The sequence below is a fragment of the Dryas octopetala genome, chromosome 7 (genome assembly GCF_963921425.1).
Source record: "Dryas octopetala chromosome 7, drDryOcto1.1, whole genome shotgun sequence".
Lineage (NCBI taxonomy): Eukaryota > Viridiplantae > Streptophyta > Magnoliopsida > Rosales > Rosaceae > Dryas > Dryas octopetala.
Window position 1 is genome coordinate 10,882,890 of NC_141372.1, and position 21,657 is coordinate 10,904,546.

A 21,657-nucleotide genomic window follows, 5' to 3' on the forward strand; every position below is an offset into this window, starting at 1 on the left:
ATTATGTTAGGTATATAATACTATCACAACACATTCCTGAAGCATTTAATCTTCACTGTACTTCCTGACTAGAAAAAACCAATCAAAAAATAATCTAATTCTACTAAATTTGTGATCACATTTGATTGGAGCATGATAATTTTCTAATGTTTCAATATTTTTTCCTTCACTAAAAACACCAATCATCCAATCCAATCCAACAGGCCAATGTCAATTGCTTTGGATTGGATTGGAGTTTAACCTTGAATCAGCTAAGATTTTATTGTAAAATCTACAATCCAATTCATATTGCATCATATGGGATTTTCTAAAACTTAATGGTTTCGAACCCACAAGCACCCTAACCTTGTTATACGATCTGCAAATAGTCCCATTTATACATACTTTCTTAATTATGACCTATGAGCCTTGGTTGATACTATTGAACGTAACAAAAGAAACTGCATAACATTACACGGATATTTAATACATGCATTTAACACAAAACCTGATTGGGAAAGTACTTACAGATTTGTCTGTCAATACATCTATTTCGTCTTCATGATGCCACAATCTACTATATTTTCCAGGGCTGTCAAGGGATCTTTCACACACGATTTCTCTACCCGTGTCTCGAAGCAAATCATGCATCATCAGTTTGTTTCTTTCACTAACAGTTACAAGGCAGCGTTGAAGGAGGACACTAATTCCTATATCTGCAAACAAGCCACAACCATCCAATATTTGTTTGACATAGTTCATATCCATTCCAAAAGAAACAAGATATATCAAGGAATGCTATAGGGACATTAATTAGTGTAGAGCCAGAAATGCTAGCTAGTTCAATTATGCTGCAATGTAGATATCTCTGGTACCAAAAAGAATGGCTCAAGTTCAGTTTTTCACACCTTCTTCTACTTCTCTGTTTTGACAACCGCTGTTGCTTCTCAGTTTCCCTGCAGCTTTTGTGATTTTGAGCCTTAATATGAAATTATAATGAGCTATATTGCTTCTGTACTTCCCCTTCATCTTTCTTTAGCTGCTAATTGTTCATATGTAATTATTTCAATACTGGGATCAGATGAGTCATGGCTTGGTCCTGCATCATCGACCTCATCATCAACAAGGCTACTATTTGACGTGATTTCTGCATCATCATCATCATCAACATCCTCCTCCTCATTTTCGTCCTCACCAACAAAGAAAGCATATGGGATAGACTCACACTCAATCATATTTTCATTGATAAATTTGTCCCATACTAGATTGACTCCTGTTTTTTTCACACAGTAACCAGATCCAAATTCTACATAAAACTCAAACCAGTTTCCGCCTTCCATATTGAACTTGTTTGATAAATTTCCCTGCCAAATAACTTCATGGGAAATTATTGTGTTGGGACGCATTGGCCGGACCACAAAACTAGTGAGCTTCGTATGATTTAGAACATAAATGGAAATATCATCTACAGATCCATCGTCATGTAAACATGAATAAATGATGCACACAGTCAACGCTTCTAAATTATGACCAACAATTTGAGGCACTTGAAAATAAACTTGGTCACCCTCGTCGACATAGGTGAACCACTCAGGAATATCATCTCCAGGGAGAAAAATGCCACCTCTGCCACTCGAAGTCCATCCCTATACCATGTGAAGGAAGATATGTATAAGAAAAATGCCACAGCCAACAATACATGCTTGCGCATGCTTATGTATGCAGTACGTGTGTGTGTGGGGGTGTGTGTGTGTGTGTGTGAGAGAGAGAGAGAGAGAGAGAGAGAGAGAGAGAGAGAGAGAGAGAGAGAGAGAGAGGGAACATGTAGGATGCTTTCCTTAAGAGTAGGAGTGATATTGCTGCACCCTTCCATTTGAATCAACCCCATGGAGTTTGAGGACTTATCCAAGCCAGGAAACTCAATGAGTTTGAGAGAATCGTGCAGAAGCAATGTATCCATCTTCGACATTTCTGAAAAATCTGGCATTCTTTCCAATGCAGTGCAGTCATTCGCTGCCAGCATAGTCAATTTTTTTGGTAACTCTGGGACTTCAACAAGGTTTTTGCAATTATTCAGCAATAGACAGTCAAGCGTGGAAAGACCAATGAGGCTTGGAAGGCTATGAAAATTATTGTCTTGTAGATCCAAAGCTACTAAAGAAGATAGCTAGGCTCCCAAGATCCACAGGATCAATTGCCTCAGTAGTTAAATTGCAACTATCCAGTGATAAATATTGAAGCTTGGAAAGACCACTGAAACATGGAAAGCTATGAAAACTATTGCATCCTAGATCTAATACTTTTAAAGAAGATAGACTCCCAAGATCCTTAGGAACAACATCAATTAGATTGCAGTCTCTAAGAAATAACTGTCTTAAAAGAGTTTAAGCCCTGTAACGAAGGAGGAAATAGATTAATGGATCTCCGATATGGTATTGGCAATAGCAAAGAGCAAAAGATTAAGGGCAACAAGCAATTGTGCGGTGACCATTTCAGGTCACAAAGAGATAAATATTTCAGGTTCTTCAATCGTACTATGGAAGATGGTATTTTTCTTATGGCTATGTTATCTGCAAGAAGAGTTGTCAATGAAATCATCTCACCCAAGTCATCAGCCAAGTTTTCAAATTTGGAACAGCCAGAAAGAACAAAAGTCTCAATAGATTCCAACTTATAGAAACTCCTTGGGAGACCCTTGAGAATTTTGCAGTCTTTAAAGTTCACCGAAGCAAGACTTTTAAGATGTCCAATGGACTGGTGAATCTCTGTCAAACTCTTACAGTCTTTGAGAATCAATTTCTCGAGATTTGGGAGTTTTGAAAAGTCTGGTGATCGTGTTAGGTAATGGTTGAGGTTATTGTACCTCAGAATCCTTCCAAACCTGTACTAGGTTGCTATACTGTAGGTCGATAACAACTATATTCGGTAGATTGAAGTCGTTTGGTATGAACTTTAGAGGGAATCCATGCCAGCAGAGCCATCTTAACTAATTGGAAAGATATTTGTAGTCTCCAGTGAGTGGTACGTAGTTGAGTTGGAGCAATCTCAGTCTCTTCATATTAGAAAATGCTTCTGCCCTGAAACTAGGCTGATCAGATCTTTACAAACATAGAGTGAGTCCTTGAATTTCTTCAGTTCCCTGAAAAAATGCCCTTAACCAAAAGAAAATGTCAAGACAAAACTTTTGAACTTAAAAAAGGGCAACATGGTCAAAAGCAAATAACCTGTTAAAGTAACAAAAAATTTTAAAACGCATCCACACTCATAACCTGCAATATTAAACATGAATAATTGCCTATGTTTTTAGCTTTTGATGCTTTGCACAATATGAATTGATAGTTCAAATTAAAGATCATCAAAATATTGTGACCATGAAGTGTTTGTAGTGAGTTTGTTTTTGCAGCAAGACTATGGTGATCGAGTTCTTGGAGGAGAATATGAGGATGCGCTGAGGTTGCAGTCTTGCAAATCCATTGTTTCCTTTTTTCTTTTTTCTTTTAGTTTTAGTTTTTTAACTTAATTTAAATGGGTCGTTAATTCATTTTTTTTATCTGTTTGACAATTCTAAAAGATCATACATAATTTTTTTTATTATAAATTTTTGATTATTTATTTTGTCCATGTGCCACAATTTAATTTAGAGAAAATTATAATTTACACCCCTCATGTTCGGGGTGTTTCACAACTTGCAACTTATTGTTTCAATTTTTTCAATTTAGTACCTAACGTTTTTTATTTACAATTCACCACTGCCATATTTTTCACTATCTAATTATATGTTAATTGATGACTTGACAATTGCAGATCCCACATTTTTCACCCAGCCCACGCAGACCCATCTCTTCTCTCTCCTCCCTTTCTGTTCCTCCTTCCTCCTTCCCCGATCTCCCTTTCTTCCTCCTCTCCCTCCCCGATCTCTTTTCTCGATCTCCCAGATCTCTTTTCTCTCTTCTCTCTCCTCCCTCCTCAATCACCCTTTGACTTTCTCTCTGATCTGCCTCCTCTGGCTGGCGACGGTGGGGGGTGAGGGGGGGGGGGGGGGATGGTAAAAAATGTTATGAAAATGGAAAAGAGAATTGGGTACGTTGTTTAAAAAACGAAATTTCGACAATCTCTTGCGAAAGGACACTGGCTTTGCACGTTATAAGACAGAGAAATTTCCCAAAATTTTGCTGAAATAATCGAAATATTACCAAAAAAAAATTATGGAATTGGAATAAAATCTCCCCCTCCCCAAAAAACGAAATTTTCCTCCTTGGCTAATACAATGGCGGAGCAATAAAATATACCCAGCCATGAGGCAGGGCCAGCAGGCACCTAATCAAATGCAAACAAAAAGTTGAAAGAATAATTTTGTTCTGACCACGCTTTTTTACTTTTTTAACTACCATTTAAAAAAATTTAAAGTATATCCTAAAATAAAATAAATTATTTTACTAGAAAAAGAAAAAATAAAACCCACCCACTGTCATGGCCTGGCCAGACCATCATGGATGACGGACAACCCGGCAAACTGGGCATCAATAATTATACATTTAATTTCATTTTTATATATGTGACACGGCTAATGGATGAAGAGAGAGCAAAGGAAGATTCCACATATATGTGGCGGGCATAAACTTAATTAGGCGTAGTAGCTGGCTAGAATTAACAACGTAACTAACTAATGTTTATAATGTCTAAGTCAATGGTTGTATAAAAATCCAAAGTTTGATTTGTTCAAATGTTGACAGCAATATACAACAACACTAGCTATGAAGCAGCCATCTGTAAAGAAGCCGAGCTATCCGCGCGTAAGCCCTCATGGCGAGAAAAGTTAAAGGCAAAACAAACAAATTAGAAAGACTTGAGTAAAGACTAGCATTTTTAAAGAAAGCACAAATTTGACAATTTGTACTTAAAACAATAAAAAAACAAACAACTTGTTGTCTTGTAACGGTTATAGAAAGACTTGAGCAAAGACGACTTACTTTGTGCTTCAGCATATAATCATTGCCATCCAACACCATTTACTGTGTGCTCCAGTACGTACTGTGTGACGTGCTACCATTAATGGCTAGCTCGAGCAGAACCCATGAGGCCTTCTCATCATCATCCTCAAAACCTTGGAAGTACGATGTGTTCTTGAGCTTCAGAGGTGAAGACACACGCAAAAGCTTCGTGGACCACTTCTACATGGCATTGAAAGCGTCTGGAATCAACGCTTTTATTGATGAAAACGAACTCAGAAGAGGGGAAAATGTTTCAGCTGAACTGGTGCAAGCGATCCAAGGGTCGAATATTGCTGTCATCGTGTTCTCAAGGAGGTATGGGGATTCCAGTTGGTGTCTCGAGGAGCTGGTCAAGATCATGGAGTGTAGAACAACACTGGGGCAAACAGTTTTGCCAATTTTCTACGATGTCGACCCTTCAGATGTCAGAAAACAGACTGGTAGTTTTGGAGAGGCATTTCATCAGAAACATAAAGATGTAGATAAAGATATGGTACAGAGGTGGAGATCTACTCTTACTGAAGCTGCAAATTTGTCTGGCTGGGATCTTAGAACTACTGCGGATGGGTAAATATTACTAATTAATTTCCTCGAATTATGATCTTCTTATTTACTTAATTTACTGCTTTCTATTACACTTTTCTTTTGGATTTTAAATTTGGAGGGTATTTAGAAATTCAAAATTTTGGAATTAGAATTAGAAAAATAAAATGTTAAAATCTTCTTAATGAGTACTCATAAAACTAAACTAAGATAATTAATTTATATGTATCTTTACATATATATATATATATTCAGCAAAATATTAATGAAATTTAAAGGTCTTCATTAACCAATTAAGTTGGATTTTACTTGCCCGTACAAATGAAGGAATAGTAGCCAAATCTATTTCATTCTAACCAATCATATGTCATAATGAATAAGTTTTGATTCAATTTAACCTTGTCAAAATGACTTTTAATTAATTAGTTCTATTTTTTAATTTAATTGGCAGGCATGAAGCAAAGTTTATAAGGAAAATTATTGATGAGAATATTACCAAAAAGATTACCGGCAAAAATTTATCCGTAGCCGTTCACCCAGTTGGAATAAACAAACGTTTGAAAGATATAATTTCTCATCTAGGTGTTGGATCAAATGACGTTCGCATGGTTGGAATATGGGGGATGGGTGGATTGGGTAAAACAACGCTTGCCAAAGCCATATATAACCAATTTTGTCATAGCGTCCAAGGTAAAAGTTTCCTTGCAGACATTAGGGAAACTGCAAAGCAACCCAATGGTCTGATTCGTTTGCAAGAAAAACTTCTTTCTCATATCTTGAATCATACAAAGATAGAGGTAAATAGTGTTGATGAAGGGATCACTGTGATAAAAGATAGACTTCGATGTATCAGGGTACTTGTCATAATTGATGATGTAGATCGAGTGAACCAATTAGATGCATTAGTTGGAAACCGAGATTGGTTTGGTCCAGGAAGTATTATTATTATAACAACAAGAGATGAGCATTTGCTAAAGCAACTTAAAGTGGATACAAAATATTTAGCACAAGCAATGAATGAAGAAGAAGGTCTTGAGCTTTTTAGCTGGCATGCCTTTACAAATTCTTGTCCTAATGAAGGATATTTTGAACTCTCAAGAAATGTTGTTGCTTACTGTGGAGGGTTACCATTGGCTCTTAAAGTGTTAGGTTCTTTTCTGTTTGGAAGAAGCACTAGAGATTGGAAAAGCACATTGGATAAATTAAAAACAATTCCTTTTGGAGATATTCAGAAACAGCTTGAACTAAGCTATGAAGGGCTAAGTGATGAGAAAATGAAGGACATATTCCTTGACATAGCTTGTTTCTTTATTGGAATGAACAAAAACTATGTCACAAAAATATTGGATGGTTGTGGCTTTTTTGCAGAAATAGGAATGAGTGTCCTTCTTGAACGCTGCCTTATCACTGTTAGTGAAACAAACAAGCTGATGATGCATGATTTGCTTCGGGACATGGGCAGAGAAATCATTCGTGCAAAATACCCTGATGAACGTGGAAACTATAGTAGATTGTGGAACGATGAAGATGTTACAAATGTGTTGACAGACAAATCTGTAAGTACAAATTTTAGAATGCATATTACAAGAGAAGCTTATTTCCTTTTCACATGCAAATAATCGTTTCTTACTTAGTGCCTTTTGCTAACAGGGAACTGAAGAAATACAAGGACTCACTCTAACATCGCGAAGAATGATGGCTAATCGTTACAAGATTACATGGCCTGAAATGACAGATAAAACCTCTTGTTTCAGTACAGAAGCATTTGTAAATATGAGGAGACTGAGATTGCTCCAACTTAACTACATAAAGCTCACTGGAGACTACAAATATCTTCCCAATAGTTTAAGATGGTTGTGCTGGCACGGATTCCCTCAAGAGTTCTTACCAAATGACTTTAATCAACGAAACCTAGTTGTTATGGACCTGCAGTATAGCAATCTCAGACAAGTTTGGAAGGATTCCAAGGTACAATAGCTCCAACCATGGTTTTATACAAAACATCATTCTCATTTTCTCTTCTTTCTGGATTTCAATTGTTGTTTTCTTTACGTTTTTTTTAACAGTTGCTTGGGAAGTTGAAGATTCTTGATCTCAGTTATTCCTTTTCCTTAACACAATCACCAGACTTTTCAAACCTCCCAAATCTTGAGAAATTGACGCTCAGATATTGTTCTAAGTTGTCTGAGATTCACCAGTCCATTGGAAATCTAGAAAGTCTTTCTTTGGTAAATTTGAGAGGCTGCAAAATGCTTAAGGATCTCCCTAAGAATTTCTATCAGTCGAAATCTATTGAAACTCTTGTTCTTGATGACTGTTTAAGAATTGAAAACTTGGATGAGGACTTGGGAGAGATGGTATCACTGACAACACTTTGTGCAAAAAACACAACCATAAGAAAAGTACCATCTACAATAGTACGACTGAAGAGCCTGAGACATTTATGTCTAGGTTCTATATTATATGGCAATCGGTTCTGGTCTTTAGAGTTGCCTCTTTCATTTTGTGGCTTAAACTCTTTAACATCATTGTTTCTTTCAAACTGCAATTTAAATGATGATGCAATTCCCAATGATCTTGGGAGTCTACGTTCTTTGGAAGTTTTAGATCTACATTCAAATAGCTTTCATAGTCTACCATCAACCCTCAGTAGCCTTTCCAACCTTGAAGAATTAAATTTAAATAGTTGCCAAAATCTTCATGAAATCCCATATTTACCAATAAATCTGAAAGTCCTGAAAGCGGATCACTGCACTGCATTGACAAGAATGCCAGATTTTTCAAAAATGTCGAACATTAGAAAACTGTCTCTGTTTTGTTGCCGCAAGCTCATTGAGATTCCAGGCTTGGACAAGTCGTTAAACTCCATGACAGAGATTCATATGGATTGGTGCACCAATCTCACTACTGCTTTTAAGAAGAACATCCTTCAGGTCTCTCTCTCTCTCTCTCTCTCTCTCATGAATACGAATATGCACAGGCTTGTACTGCTTATACAAATCTTGCTCCACATGGTGCAGGGATGGACTTCGAGTGGACCTGGTGGCATTTATCTTCCTTTAAATGATATTCCTGAGTGGTTCAAGTATGTCGGTAAGGGTAATACAGTCTCTTTTGAAGTGCCTCAAAATCCTGGTCATAATTTGAAAGGCTTGACTCTGTGCATCGTCAACGACAGAGGGTACTTTCATACTTATCCCATTTGTATTGCAAATGTTAGCAAGCGCACTCATCTTCAAGCCAATTTAATGGATTGCATAAGAATAGATTCAAGTCGCCGTAAAAAGCATCTTTGGCAGTCACAAATATCAAACGATGTGCTCAATTTGCAAGGCGGCGACAAGGTCATCATTTATGTAGAAGTAGAATCTCCAATTTATTCCACAACCGTAAGGGTGAAGAAAACAGGGGTTAGTCTAGTATGGGACAAATTAATGAATGAGGCGAGGGATTGTGGTATTAATCCGTATGATTATTCCCAATTTCATTCCGACAGTGATTGGGAAGAATTGATATCGAAAAGTAGAAATAATAGAATGCTTGGTGATGATGAGGCAGGACGAAGCCCTGACTCATGTGATGATGATGATGAGGATGAGGATGATGAGGAATGAGGATGATGATGAGGTAGGACCAAGCCATGACTCATGTGATGATGATGATGATGATGATGAGGGCAGGACCAAGCCAAGCCTTAATTCATTTGTTTATCTGTTTGACAATTCTAAAAGATCATACATAATTTTTTTCTTATTATAAATTTTTGATTATTTATTTTGTCCATGTGGTATGATTTAATTTAGAGAAAATTACAATTTACACTTCTCAGGTTTGGGGTGTTTCACAACTTGCAACCTATGATTTCAATTTTTTCAATGTAGTACCTAACGTTTTTTATTTACAATTCACCACTGTCATATTTTTTACTATCTAATTATATGTTAATTGATGACTTGACAGTTGCATATCCCACATTTTTGCCAACCTGTAATGCAGAATGACTTATTTGCATGTACATTTTAAGTATATCATGTTGATATAGATTTTGGGAGGTCATTCAAAAACCAAAAATTCGTATCAAACTGCTGAAGCACTTCTTATGCGGCAGTCTGGTAGATCGTTCGGGTTTACAAGTCAATTGCATTTACAACTTAAACCTGCATCTGAAAGCTATATCTGTAACCTAAAATTTGCATCTACGACTTAAAACATGTCATCTTCAACCTAAAAAAATGCAACCGCAACCTAAAAAAAAGGCATTTGCAACCTAAATAGATACATCTGCAACCTAAAAATTAGCAAATGGAGGATGCATTTGCATCCGCCGAGCTCTCGGAAAGCCTACCTAATGCTCAGCCTGCCGAGCCCTCGGCATATGGCCGAGAACTCGGTAGCATGTTTCTGGTCTCTAGACGCGCCCACACGAATAGATTGAGTTTTAACTTAATTTTTTATTTAGCTAGAGTTCCAGTTATAAACTTTGAATTTTTTGTCCTTTAGAGTAATTTAGTATAAATTGTTTTGGCCAAAGAAAAAAAAAAGTTAAAAAACTAAAATATTAAATTTAAGAAAGAAATTAAACATTGCCACATTGTTTGGTTGAGAAATTATTTTATGTAACCGTAATTTCACCACGTGAACATCAACATAGTGCGTGGTGTTATGGTAACACATAATATTTTTTTTATTAATCAACTGACGTCCATGAGTTTTGAACTCAAGACTTACTCCGACAAAAGGAAACCTAGTATCATCTATTAGACCAAATAGTCATAGCTCCTTTTTAAAAAGAGAGCTGCTATTTACACACCTGTTTTTTTTTCTTTTTGCACACCCTTTACTCTCTCCTAAAATTTGAAATTTCTCTTTAACACACCCCTTTCATTATCAAAATTAGTCATTTCACCAAATTTCTCCAAATTTCTTATTGCACACCCACCTCATCCATCAAACTCTACACACCTCACCCAACATCCAAACAATACACACCTCCCACTCAAAACCAGCAAACACACCCCACCTCCGACCCCACCTCCCACTTCCCACCCCACCCACTCCGCACCACCACGCGCAGCACCCTCAACCCCACATCTCTTTCTTTTCTTCCCTCTCCTCCCTCATTTTCTCTCTCTGGCTTATCAACCGAGCCACCCTGCCAAGACCAGTCGCAAACGCAAACGCAAACGAGCTCTGACACCGAACCACAATGCTAACGCCGCCACAGTCCCTGTCACAGGCCGTTCGGCACTGGAGAGAGGATGGGTCGGCGTTGGGCTGGGCTGGGTTGGTCGGCCCAGGGTTGTCGCCAGAGAGAAAAGCTAGAGAGGAGAGAGAAGCCGGAGATGGAGGAGAAGCTGGGCGCGAGGCGGGGCTGGGTTGGGAAGGTCGAGGTTGTCGTCGCCGGAGAGAAAAATCAGAGAGGAGAGAGAATCCGGAGATGAAAGAGAAGTTGGGCGCGGGGTGGGGCTGGGCTGGGCTGGGAGGGCTGGGGTTGTCGTCACCGGAGAGAAAAACCAGAGAAATGGGAGAGAATAGAGAAGCCGAAGAGAGGAGAGAGAAGTTGGAGATGAAGGAGAAGCTGGGCGCGGGGTTGGGTTGGGAGGGTCGACACGGGGCTGGGAGGGCAGGGGTTGTAGTCGCTAGAGAGAAAAACCAGAGAGAAGAGAGAGAAGCCGGAGAAAAGGGTGTGCGCCAGATTGAGGAGAGTAGAGAAAAGAAGCTGGAGATGGAGATGGAGGAGAACAGAGAAGAGAAAAAAAGAGAGATGAATGTGTAAATGAGTTGGAGAAGCATCAAAACATGACTTGAGATATCACTAAGTACAATTTGAAATGCACTAAGAGTATAAACATTTAAAATACCTCGAGGAACAAACTGAAATTTTCAACAAACGACTTGGTATTCCCTAAGGAACGACTGGAGATGCCCTAATGAACGACATCAGAAACTCTAGGTATGACTTTGGAAGAGTCAAAACATGACTTGGAATGTCACTAGGTACAATTTGAAATGCACGAAAGGTATAAACATTTAAAATCCTTCGAGATACGAACTGAAATTTTCAATGACTGACTTGAGATGCTCTAAGGCACGACTGAAGATGCCCTAAAGAACTACTTGAGAAACTCTAGGGTATGACTTAGGAAGTGTCAAAACATGACTTTGAATGTCATTAGGTACAATTTGAAATGCACCAATAGTATAAATATTTAAAATACCTCGAGGTACGAATTGACATTTTCAACGAACAACTTAGGATGCTCTAGGGAACGACTGAAGATGCCCAAAGGAACGATTTGAGAAACTTTGAGGTATGACTTTGAAAGCGTCAAGACATGACTTGGGATGTCACTAAGTACAATTTGAAATGCACCAAGGGTATGAACATTTAAAATACCTCGAGATACGAACTGAAATTATTAACGAACGACTTGAGATTCCCTAAGGAACGACTTCAGAAACTCTAGGGTATGACTTGAGAAGCGTCAAAACATAACTTGAAATGTCGTTAGGTACAATTTAAAATGCACCAAAGGTATAAAGATTTATAATACCTCGAAGTACGAACTTAAATTCTCAAGGAACGACTTAAGATACAGTATTGAACGACTTGAGATACTCTAATGAACAACTTGAAAACCTCTAAGGTATGACTTTGGATTCGTTAAAATATGATTCGGGATGTTATTAAATACAATTTGAAATGCACTAAAGGTATAAACAATTAAAATAGCTCAAGGTACGAACTAAAATTTTTAACGAACGACTTGCGATTTCTTAAGGAACGACTTTAAATGCCCTAAGGAACGATTTCAGAAACTTTAGGGTATAACTTGGGAAGCGTTAAAACGTGACTTGAAATATCACTAGGTACAATTTGAAATGTACCAAGGGTATAAACATTTAAAATACCTCGAGGTACGAACTGAAATTATCAACGAACGACTTGAGATTCTCTAAGGAACGACTGTAGATGCCCAAAAGAACGACTTCAGAAACTCCAGGGTATGACTTAGAAAGCATCAAAACATAACTTGGAATGTCACTAGGTACAATTTAAAATGCACCAAGTGTATAAAAATTTAAAACATCTCGAAATACGAACTTAAATTCTCAAGGAATGACTTAAGATGCAGTATTGAACGACTTGAGATACTCTAAAAAACGACATGAAAAACTCTAAAGTATGAGTTTGGATTTGTTAAAACATGACTTGGGATGTTATTAGATACAATTTGAAATGCATCAAGGGTATAAACAATTAAAATACCTCGAAGTACGAACTGAAATTTTCAAAGAACGACTTGAGATTCCCTAAGGAACAACTGAAGATGCCCTAAGGAACGACTTGAAAAACTCTAGGGTATGACTTGGGAAGAGTCAAAACATAACTTGGAATGTTACTAGGTACAATTTCAAATGCACCAAGGGTATAAATATTTAAAATACCTTGAGTAACGAACTGAAATTCTCAAGGAACAACTTGGGATGCCCTAAGGAATGACTTCAGAAACTTTAGGGTATGACTTTGAAAGCGTCAAAATATGACTTGGAATGTCACTAGGTCCACTTTCAATTGCAACAAGGATATAAACATTTAAAACACCTCGAGGTATAAACTGAAATTCTCAAAGAACGACTTGGGATGCCCTAAAGAATGACTTGAGAAGACCTAAAGAATGACTTTAGAAACTCTAGGGTATGACTTAGAAAGCGTCAAAACATGACTTGGGATGTCACTAGGTACAATTTGAAATGTACCAATGGTATAAACATTTAAACTACTTCGAGGTATGAACTTAAATTCTCAAGGAAGAACTTGAGATTCCTTAAGGAACGACTAGAGATGTCCTAAGAAACGACTTCAAAAACTCTAGGGTATGACTTGGGAAACATCAGAACATAACTTGGAATGTCATAGGTACAATTTGAAATGTACCAAAGGTATAAATATTTAAAATACATCGAGATGCGAACTGAAATTCTCCATGAACGACTTTAGATGTCATAAGGAACAACTGTAGATACTCTAATGAACGACTTGAGAAACTTTATGGTATGACTTGGGAAGCGTCAAAACTTGACTTGGAATATCATTAGGTACAATTTCAAATGCACCAACGGTATAAACATTTAAAATACCTCGAGGTATGAAATGAAATTCTCATGGAACGACTTGGGAAGCCCTAAGGAACGACTAAAGAAACCTTAGGGTATGACTTGGGATGTCACTAGATACAATTTGAAATGCACTAGGGGTATAAACATTTAAAATCTCTCGAGTTACGAACTAAATTCTCAAGGAACGACTTGGGATGTCCTAAAGAATAACTTTAGATACCCTAAGAAATGACTTTAGATACCCTAAGGAACAATTCTTGAGAAACTCTAATGTATGACTTTGGAAGCTTCAAAACATGACTTGGGATGTCACTAGGTACAATTAATTTGAACTGTAACAAAGGTATAAACATTGAAAATACCTCAAGGTACAAACTGAAATTTCAACGAATGACTTGGGGTTCTCTAAGGAATGACTGGTGATGCCCTAAGGAAAGACTGGTGATGCCCTAAAGAACGATTTCAGAAACTCTAAAGTATGACTTTGGAAGCATTAAAACATGACTTAGAATGTCACTAGGTACAATTAGAAATGCATCAAGGGTATTGTTGATGCACAAATTTGGATCGGTAGTAGATTTAATATATACACAATGAACACGAGATGTATAGTGGTTCACCACGATCCATGTGATCGGGCTACGTCCACTTAGGTCTTTTGGGTTCTCATTATGAATAAATGTTTTACATTGTACAAAGGGAGCATGAGAGTTCTAAAAAGAAAATGAGAGCTAGGTCTAAACATTAGGGAGATGAGATATGAGAGATGGAGATAGATCATTTTCTATGTGGGTAAGGGTCCCTATTTATAGAGGATAGGAAACCCTTCCCTTACAATTGCCCAAGGTATGAACAGAAATTTTAAACGACCGACTTGGTATGTCAAAACGAACGACTACATATGTCCTAATGAACGACTTGAAAAACTCTAGGGTATGACGTGGAAAGTCTCAAAACATGACTTGGAATGTCACTATGTACTATTTGAAATGAACGAAGGGTATGCACATTTAAAATCTCTCAAGTTACGAATTGAAATTTTCAAGGAACAACTTGGGATACCTTAAGGAAGAACTTGAGATGCCCTAAGAAACAACTTTAGAAACTCTAGGGTACGACTTGGAATGAATCAAAACATGATTTGTAATATCACTAGGTACAATTTGAAATGCACCAAGGGTATAAAAATTTTAAATACCTCGGGGTACGAACTAAAATTCTCAATAAATGACTTAAGATGTCCTAAGGAACGACTTGAGAAACTCTAGGTTATGACTTGGGAAGCTTCAAAACATACTTGAAATGTCACTAGGTACAATTATAAATGCAACAAGGATATAAACATTTAAAATACCTCGAGATATGAACTGAAATTTTTAACGAACGACTTGGTATGTCCTAACCAACGACTGCAGATGCCCTAAGTAACGATTTGAAAAACTCTAGAGTATCACTTGAAAGCCTCAAAACATGACTTGGAATGTCACTTTGTACTATTTGAAACGCACCAAGGGTATACACATTTAAAATCTCTTGAGTTACGAATTGAAATTTTCAAGGAACGACTTGGGATACCCTAAGAAAGAACTGGAGATGCCTTAATAAATGACTTTAGAAACTCTAGAGTATGACTTGAAATGCGTCAAAACATGATTTGTAATGTCACTAGGTATAATTTGAAATTTACCAAGGGTATAAACATTTAAAATACCTTAAGGTACGAACTGAAATTCTCAAGGAACGACTTGAGATACCCTAAGGAATGACTTAAGAAACTCTAGGTTATGACTTGGGAATCATCAAAACATACTTGGAATGTCATTAGGTACAATTCTAAATGCACCATGAATATAAAAATTTAAAATACCTCGAGGTACGAACATAAATTTTCAATGAAAAACTTGGTTTTTCTTAAGGAACGACTGCAGATGCCCTGAGGAACGACTTGAAAAACTCTAGGGTATAACTTGGAAAATGTCAAAACATGACTTGGAATGTCACTATGTACTATTTGAAATGCACCAAGGGAATAAACATTTCAAATCTCTCGAGTTATGAATTGAAATTTTCAATGAACGACTTGGGATACCCTAAGAAAGAACTGAAGATGCCCTAAGAAACGACTTTAGAAACTCTAGAGTATGACTTGGGATGCGTCAAAATATGATTTGTAATGTCACTAGGTACAATTTGAAATGCACCAAGAGTATAAAAATTTAAAATATCTCGAGGTATGAATTGAAATTCTCAAGGTACAACTTGAGATGCCCTAAAGAATGACTCGAGAAACTCTTGGGTATGACTTGAGAAGCGTCAAAACATACTTGAAATGTCATTAGGTACAATTCTAAATGGACAAAGGATATAAACATTTAAAATACCTCGAGGTACGAACTGGTGTTTTCAACGAACGACTTAGTATTTCTTAAGAAACTACTTGTAAAACTTTAGGGTATGACTTGAAAAGCGTTAAAACATGACTTGGAATGTCACTATGTATTATTTGAAATGCACCAAAGGGTATAAATATTTAAAATCCCTTGAGTTACGAATTGAAATTTTCAAGGAACAACTTGGGATATCCTAAGGAAGAACTGGAGATGTTCTAAGGAACAACTATAAAAACTCTAGGGTATGACTTGGGATGCGTCCAAAACATGATTTTTAATGTCAGTAGGTACAATTTGAAATTCATCAATGATATAAACATTTAAAATACCTCGAGGTACAAACTGAAATTCTCAAGGAACAACTTGAGATGCCCTAAGGAACGACTTAAGAAGCGTTAAACATACCTGGAATGTCACTAGGTACAACTCGAAATGCACCAAGGATATAAAAATTTAAAATACCTCGAGGTACGAACTAAAATTTTCAACGAATGACTTGGTATGTCATAAGGAACGACTATAGATGCCCTAAGGAACGACTTGAAAAACTCTAGGGTATGACTTGAAAAGCGTCAAAACATGACTTGGAATGTCACTTTGTACTATTTGTAATGCACCAAGGATATAAACATTTAAAATCTCTCGAGTTACCATTTAAAATTGTCAAGAAATGACTTGAGATACCCCAAGGAAGAATTGGAGATGCCCTAAGGAACGACTTGTAAGACCCCGTATTTTTCAAGGAGTTATTTTAAGGATTTTGGGAATTTATTTGGAAATTTAAAAGGTTTTGGTTTAATTTTTAATTTTTGTTTTAAATTGGGCTTGACCCAAAAGTTGACTTTTAAAACTAATGGACTTTCTTCTTTGACTTTGGGCACGTTGGAAAGGTCTCGAGCCCACGAGTTCGTAGACACGCGGCACGCGTCAATCAGAGTTACGGTTTGAAAGATACGGACATGTGAAGTGAGGGGCAATTTTGTAAATTTATAAAAGTGGGTTTTAAATACCCAAAAATCAGATTTCCTCTCTCTCTCTCTCTCTCTCTCTCTCTCTCTCCCCGCGCGTTTGTCTCTCTCTCGCCCCTCACCCTCGCCGCCCCTGTCGCCGGCGCGTGGCGGCGCGTCCGGCGGCGGCTGGGCTGGGTGTTTGGTCCACTGTGCTCGCCATCCTCCCCTCTTCCTTCCCATGGCCGCCGATCACCCACCTGAGCCACCATCGCGACGAATCGATGTGAAGACAGAGAAGATGCTTTCGCCGGCGATCTGCGTTTTTCTGACGGAGTTGCGGCGCCGGACCCCCTGGGTTCTCTTCCCTAGGCCACGGCGAGTCTTCCCATGCCCTTCCCTCACGCCGGTGACGCTCCACGACGGCGATTCGACACAACCATGTTGCGGCTGCTTCGACGGCTTTTCTGGCGAATCTGGCGGTGTTTTTCGTCGAGTGAGGTATCATTCTTCATCTTCTCGACATACTCTTCATGTCTGTGTACTTAGTTTGAGCCATTTGTGATTCGATTCCGATTCTCCTATTTTGCAGCCACGGCCACTGTAGCTCCGCCTTGTATGGCGGCGATTTGGGTGGTCTTCTTCGTCGGTATGCCTCTTCGGAACCTCCAAAAGCCTTTCCTGGTCCAGTGGTGAGTTTTGTGGTATTCTCTGTGTTGTTTGGGGGTTGGGCAGCCACCGTGTGTGTTGGCGGCCGCCTGTTTCGGTCGTTCAGTGGCCCAATTGTGTTTCTGAATTGTATTTGTTGATTGTCTGGTCTTAACAGGTACACGGGCTCGGGAAATCTCATTCCCGATGCCGTTATGCTGTCGGATTTGAGATCCGAGTAAAGGAGCCAAGAAGGGCATTTTTGTCATTTTACGTGGTTAAACAATGAGTGAAACTTATCTGTTTATATTGTTGAGTACTGTGGTTTAATTGTCTGTTTTAGGGATTTGCTGCTTTACGTTAGAGAAGACTAGGTGTAGGATTTGAATTAGGAGAATGAATTGACGAGAATTTGAGGCTAAGGAATTAATTGGGGAATTATAGAGTTGCTTTAAGGAGTGTCACCGATCAACGACTTGGAATACCCTAAGGAACGACTTGAAAAACTCTAGGGTATGACTTGAGAAATGTCAAAACATGACTTGGAATGTCACTAGGTAAAATCACCAAGGGTATAAACATTTAAAATCCCTCGAGTTACAAATTGAAATTTGCAACGAACGACTTAGGATGCCCTACGGAACGACTGTTGATGCTCTGAACAACGACTTGAGAAACTCTAGGGTATGACTTAGGATGCGTCAAAACATAACTTTGAATGTCACTTGGTACAATTTGAAATGCACCAAGGGAATAAACATTTAAAATACCTCGATGTACAAACTGAAACCTTAAGAAACGATTTGAGATACCCTAAGGAACGATTTGAGATGCCCTAAGAAACTACTTGAGAAACTCTTACGTATTGACTTTGTAAGCGTCAAAACTTGACTTGGAATGTCACTAGATAAAATTTGAAATGCACCATGGGTATAAACTTTTAAAATACCTAGAGGTACGAACTGAAATTCTCAAGGAATGACTTAAGATGTCCTAAGGTACGATTTGCGATGCCCTAAAGAACGACTTGAGAAACTTTAGGGTATGACTTGGGAAGCGTCAAAACATGACTTGGAATGTCACTTGGTACAATTTCAAATACACCAATGGTATACAAATTTAAAATCTCTCGAATTACGAATTGAAATTTTCAACGAACGACTTAGGATGCTCTAAGGAACGATTAAAAATGCCCTAAGGAACGACTTGAGAAACTCTAGAGTATGGCTTGGAAATCATCAAAACATGACTTGCAATGTCATTAGGTACAATTTTAAATGCACCAAGGATATAAACATTTAAAATACCTCGAGTTACGAACTGAAATTCTCAGGGAATGACTTTGGATGTCCTAAAGAACGGCTTGAGAAACTCTAGAATATGACTTGAAAAACGTAAAAAAATGACTTGAAATGTCACTATGTACAATTTGAAATGCACCAAAGGTATAAATATTTAAAATACCGAGAGGTACGAAATGAAATTCTCAAGCAACGACTTGAGATGCCCAAAAGCACGATTTGAAAAACTCTAGGGTATGACTTGGAATGTTATTAGGTACAATTTGAAATGCACTAAAGATATAAACATTTAAAATACCTCGAGATGTAAATTTAATTTTATTCTTAAATTTTAGACATTCGGTTGATTGGCATGATTGAAGACAATAAATTTAATCATAATTTGTTTCTTTTTTTTATAGAGAAAATCATAATAAGTTCAATAAATCCTTTCAAATTATTAAACAATTCTCTCTTGTACATATTATAATATAGATCAAAATCATTCCCAAAAAAAAAATGTAGATATATATATATATATATATCAAAATCTTGAACAATGGTTTAATATTTTGATCTATTTTATTATAATAGAATGCACGATAGCTGATAGAAGGTCTTCCATCCTTAGTGTTTTGAAATGAAAAACCTATATGTGATTTCCTAGGGAACCCTAAACTAAATCACCCGAATTATATGTGCTGTCTGCACTCACAAAGGATAAAGGAATTATAATCATTCAACCCATCAAAGTTTATTTGAACTTTTCGTGAATTTTGCCACGAGGAACATTTTTTAATTTCTCCAACGTACTTTTCCAATCTCTCATGCTTCTTCTAAACGGAAAAGAACCTAAAACGTCATGAGTCAGTGGCAAACCTCCGCAGTAAGCAACAACATTTCTTGATAGTTCAAAATATATATGCTTCATTAGGGTAACTATTTCCAAAGGAATGCCAACTAAAGAGCTCAAGAGCCTCGTCTTCATTCATTTCTCGAGATGAATATATTGCATCCACTTCAAGTTGCTCAAGCAAATGTTCATTTCTTGTTGTTATAATAATTCTACTTCCTGGACCAAACGAGTCACGATTTATAGCCAATGCTTTTAGTTGATCAACTTGATCTACATCATCAATTATGACAAGTACTCTTTTGCATCCAAGTCTCTGTGTTATCACATCCATCCCTTTATGAACATCACCTATTTTTATCTTTGTTGGTTGTAAGATATCATAAAGAAGATTTTCTTGCAAACTAACATTCCATTGGATTGCTGTGCAGTTTTCTTAACGTTTGCAAGGAAACTTTTTCCTTCAAAGCTATGATAAAATTGGTTATAAATAGCTTTAGCAACCGTTGTTTTGCCTATTCCACCAATCCCAGAGATTCCAACCATGCGAACATCATCTAACCCAACGTTCATATAATTACTCATAATTTGCACCCGAGAATCCATTCCAATTGGGTAGACAGCTATGTGCAAGTTTGTGTTGTTCAATTGTCTGGTAATCTCGTCAATAATTTTCCTGATAAACTTCGCTTCATGCCTGAAGATTAAATTCAAAAGCAAACTGAGAATTCATAAATTGATGAATCATTAACTTATTCATTATGACAATAGTTCCTTAATTTGTATGAGGAAGTAAAATTTAATATATATAACTACTCATATATTGAAAAGTCAAACTCTTCAAATAACCATAAAATGTTTGTTAAGCTCATCCAAACATGTACACTTGCACAGGTACAGAATATACATACAGCTGCAGAGCAGAAAGTTTTAGTTGGGCAGCTAATAACACTTGTATTATCAATGCAAAAATCACCAGTTGAACTTATAAATTGATCTATTTTGAATTTAGTTTGATAAAAAACCGAGTGCGATTTAAAAACAGAAAAAAAAAACAGAGAAAAAAAAAATGAAAGGGATATATAGCAGAAGTAGTGAGAGAAGTAAGTAAATCATTTGCCAATGAAATTAGTAATAATTACCGATCCACAGTATTTCTAAGATCCCAACCAGACAGATTTGCAGCTTCAATAAGACCAGCCTTCCACCTCACTACTTTATCTTTATCTTTATCTTTATGTTTCTCAAATGTTTGTGCAAAAGTACCACTTTGTTTCCTAACATCTGAAGGGTCAACATCATAAAATATTGGCAAGACCATTTGGTTGTCTGTTGTTCTACACTCCATGATCTTGACCAGCTCCTCAAGACACCAAGTGGAATCCGCATACCTCCTTGAGAAGACGATCACAGAGATACTCGACCCTTGGATTGCCTCCACCAGATCTTCCCGGCTTCTTAGTTCGTTGTCATCCATAAATGCGTTGATTCCAACTTCTTTTAATGCCATGTAAAGATGGCCCGTGAAGCCCTTGCGTGTATCTTCACCTAAGCTCATGAACACGTCGTATATCCAATGTTTTGAGGAGGAAGATGAGGATGACGAGAAGGCCTCGTGGGCTGTCCTTCTAGCCATTGCCACTACCACAGTGGTCCTAAGAAGGAAGACGATCGATTATTGACCAAAACAAAAAAAACTTAGGCTACAAATGTATGTTCCCACCAACTACACTTTGGCTTTATTATTTGGGATTAGTGACCAAAACAAAAAAAAAAAAACTTAGGCTACAAAGTTAAATTAAGCTTTGCCACCTGGGCATAGTAGTTGGCTAGAATAAACAACGCAATTACTCATGTTTATGTCGGGACCTTCTATCATGACAGCAGGCATGCAATGCCTGCACC

The 21,657-nt window shown here is 37.4% G+C and overlaps 1 protein-coding gene and 2 pseudogenes across 1 annotated transcript; 1 reads left to right on the forward strand and 2 right to left on the reverse strand.

Moving 5' to 3' along the window:
* Positions 1-462: 462 nt before the first annotated feature.
* LOC147279625 (disease resistance protein RPV1 pseudogene) lies at positions 463-21,388 on the reverse strand (annotated as a pseudogene).
* Positions 616-9,127, forward strand: LOC147279626 (TMV resistance protein N-like). Its single transcript, XM_086250073.1, has 6 exons — positions 616-1,184; positions 5,034-5,537; positions 5,965-7,069; positions 7,164-7,481; positions 7,580-8,446; positions 8,534-9,127. The coding sequence occupies exons 1-6, from the start codon at positions 976-978 to the stop codon at positions 9,125-9,127; spliced, it is 3,597 nt and encodes a 1,198-aa protein (XP_086106199.1). The 5' UTR covers positions 616-975.
* On the reverse strand, positions 2,338-4,988 carry LOC147279627 (disease resistance-like protein CSA1; annotated as a pseudogene).
* Positions 21,389-21,657: the final 269 nt, after the last annotated feature.

Excerpts from the sequence above, each read along its gene's own strand:
- LOC147279626 (XM_086250073.1), top strand. The coding sequence starts at position 976 with ATGAGCTATATTGCTTCTGTACTTCCCCTTCATCTTTCTTTAGCTGCT. Across the intron at positions 5,538-5,964 it reads CTTAGAACTACTGCGGATGG|GCATGAAGCAAAGTTTATAA; the intron begins GTAAATATTACT and ends TTTAATTGGCAG. Across the intron at positions 7,482-7,579 it reads AAGTTTGGAAGGATTCCAAG|TTGCTTGGGAAGTTGAAGAT; the intron begins GTACAATAGCTC and ends TTTTTTTAACAG.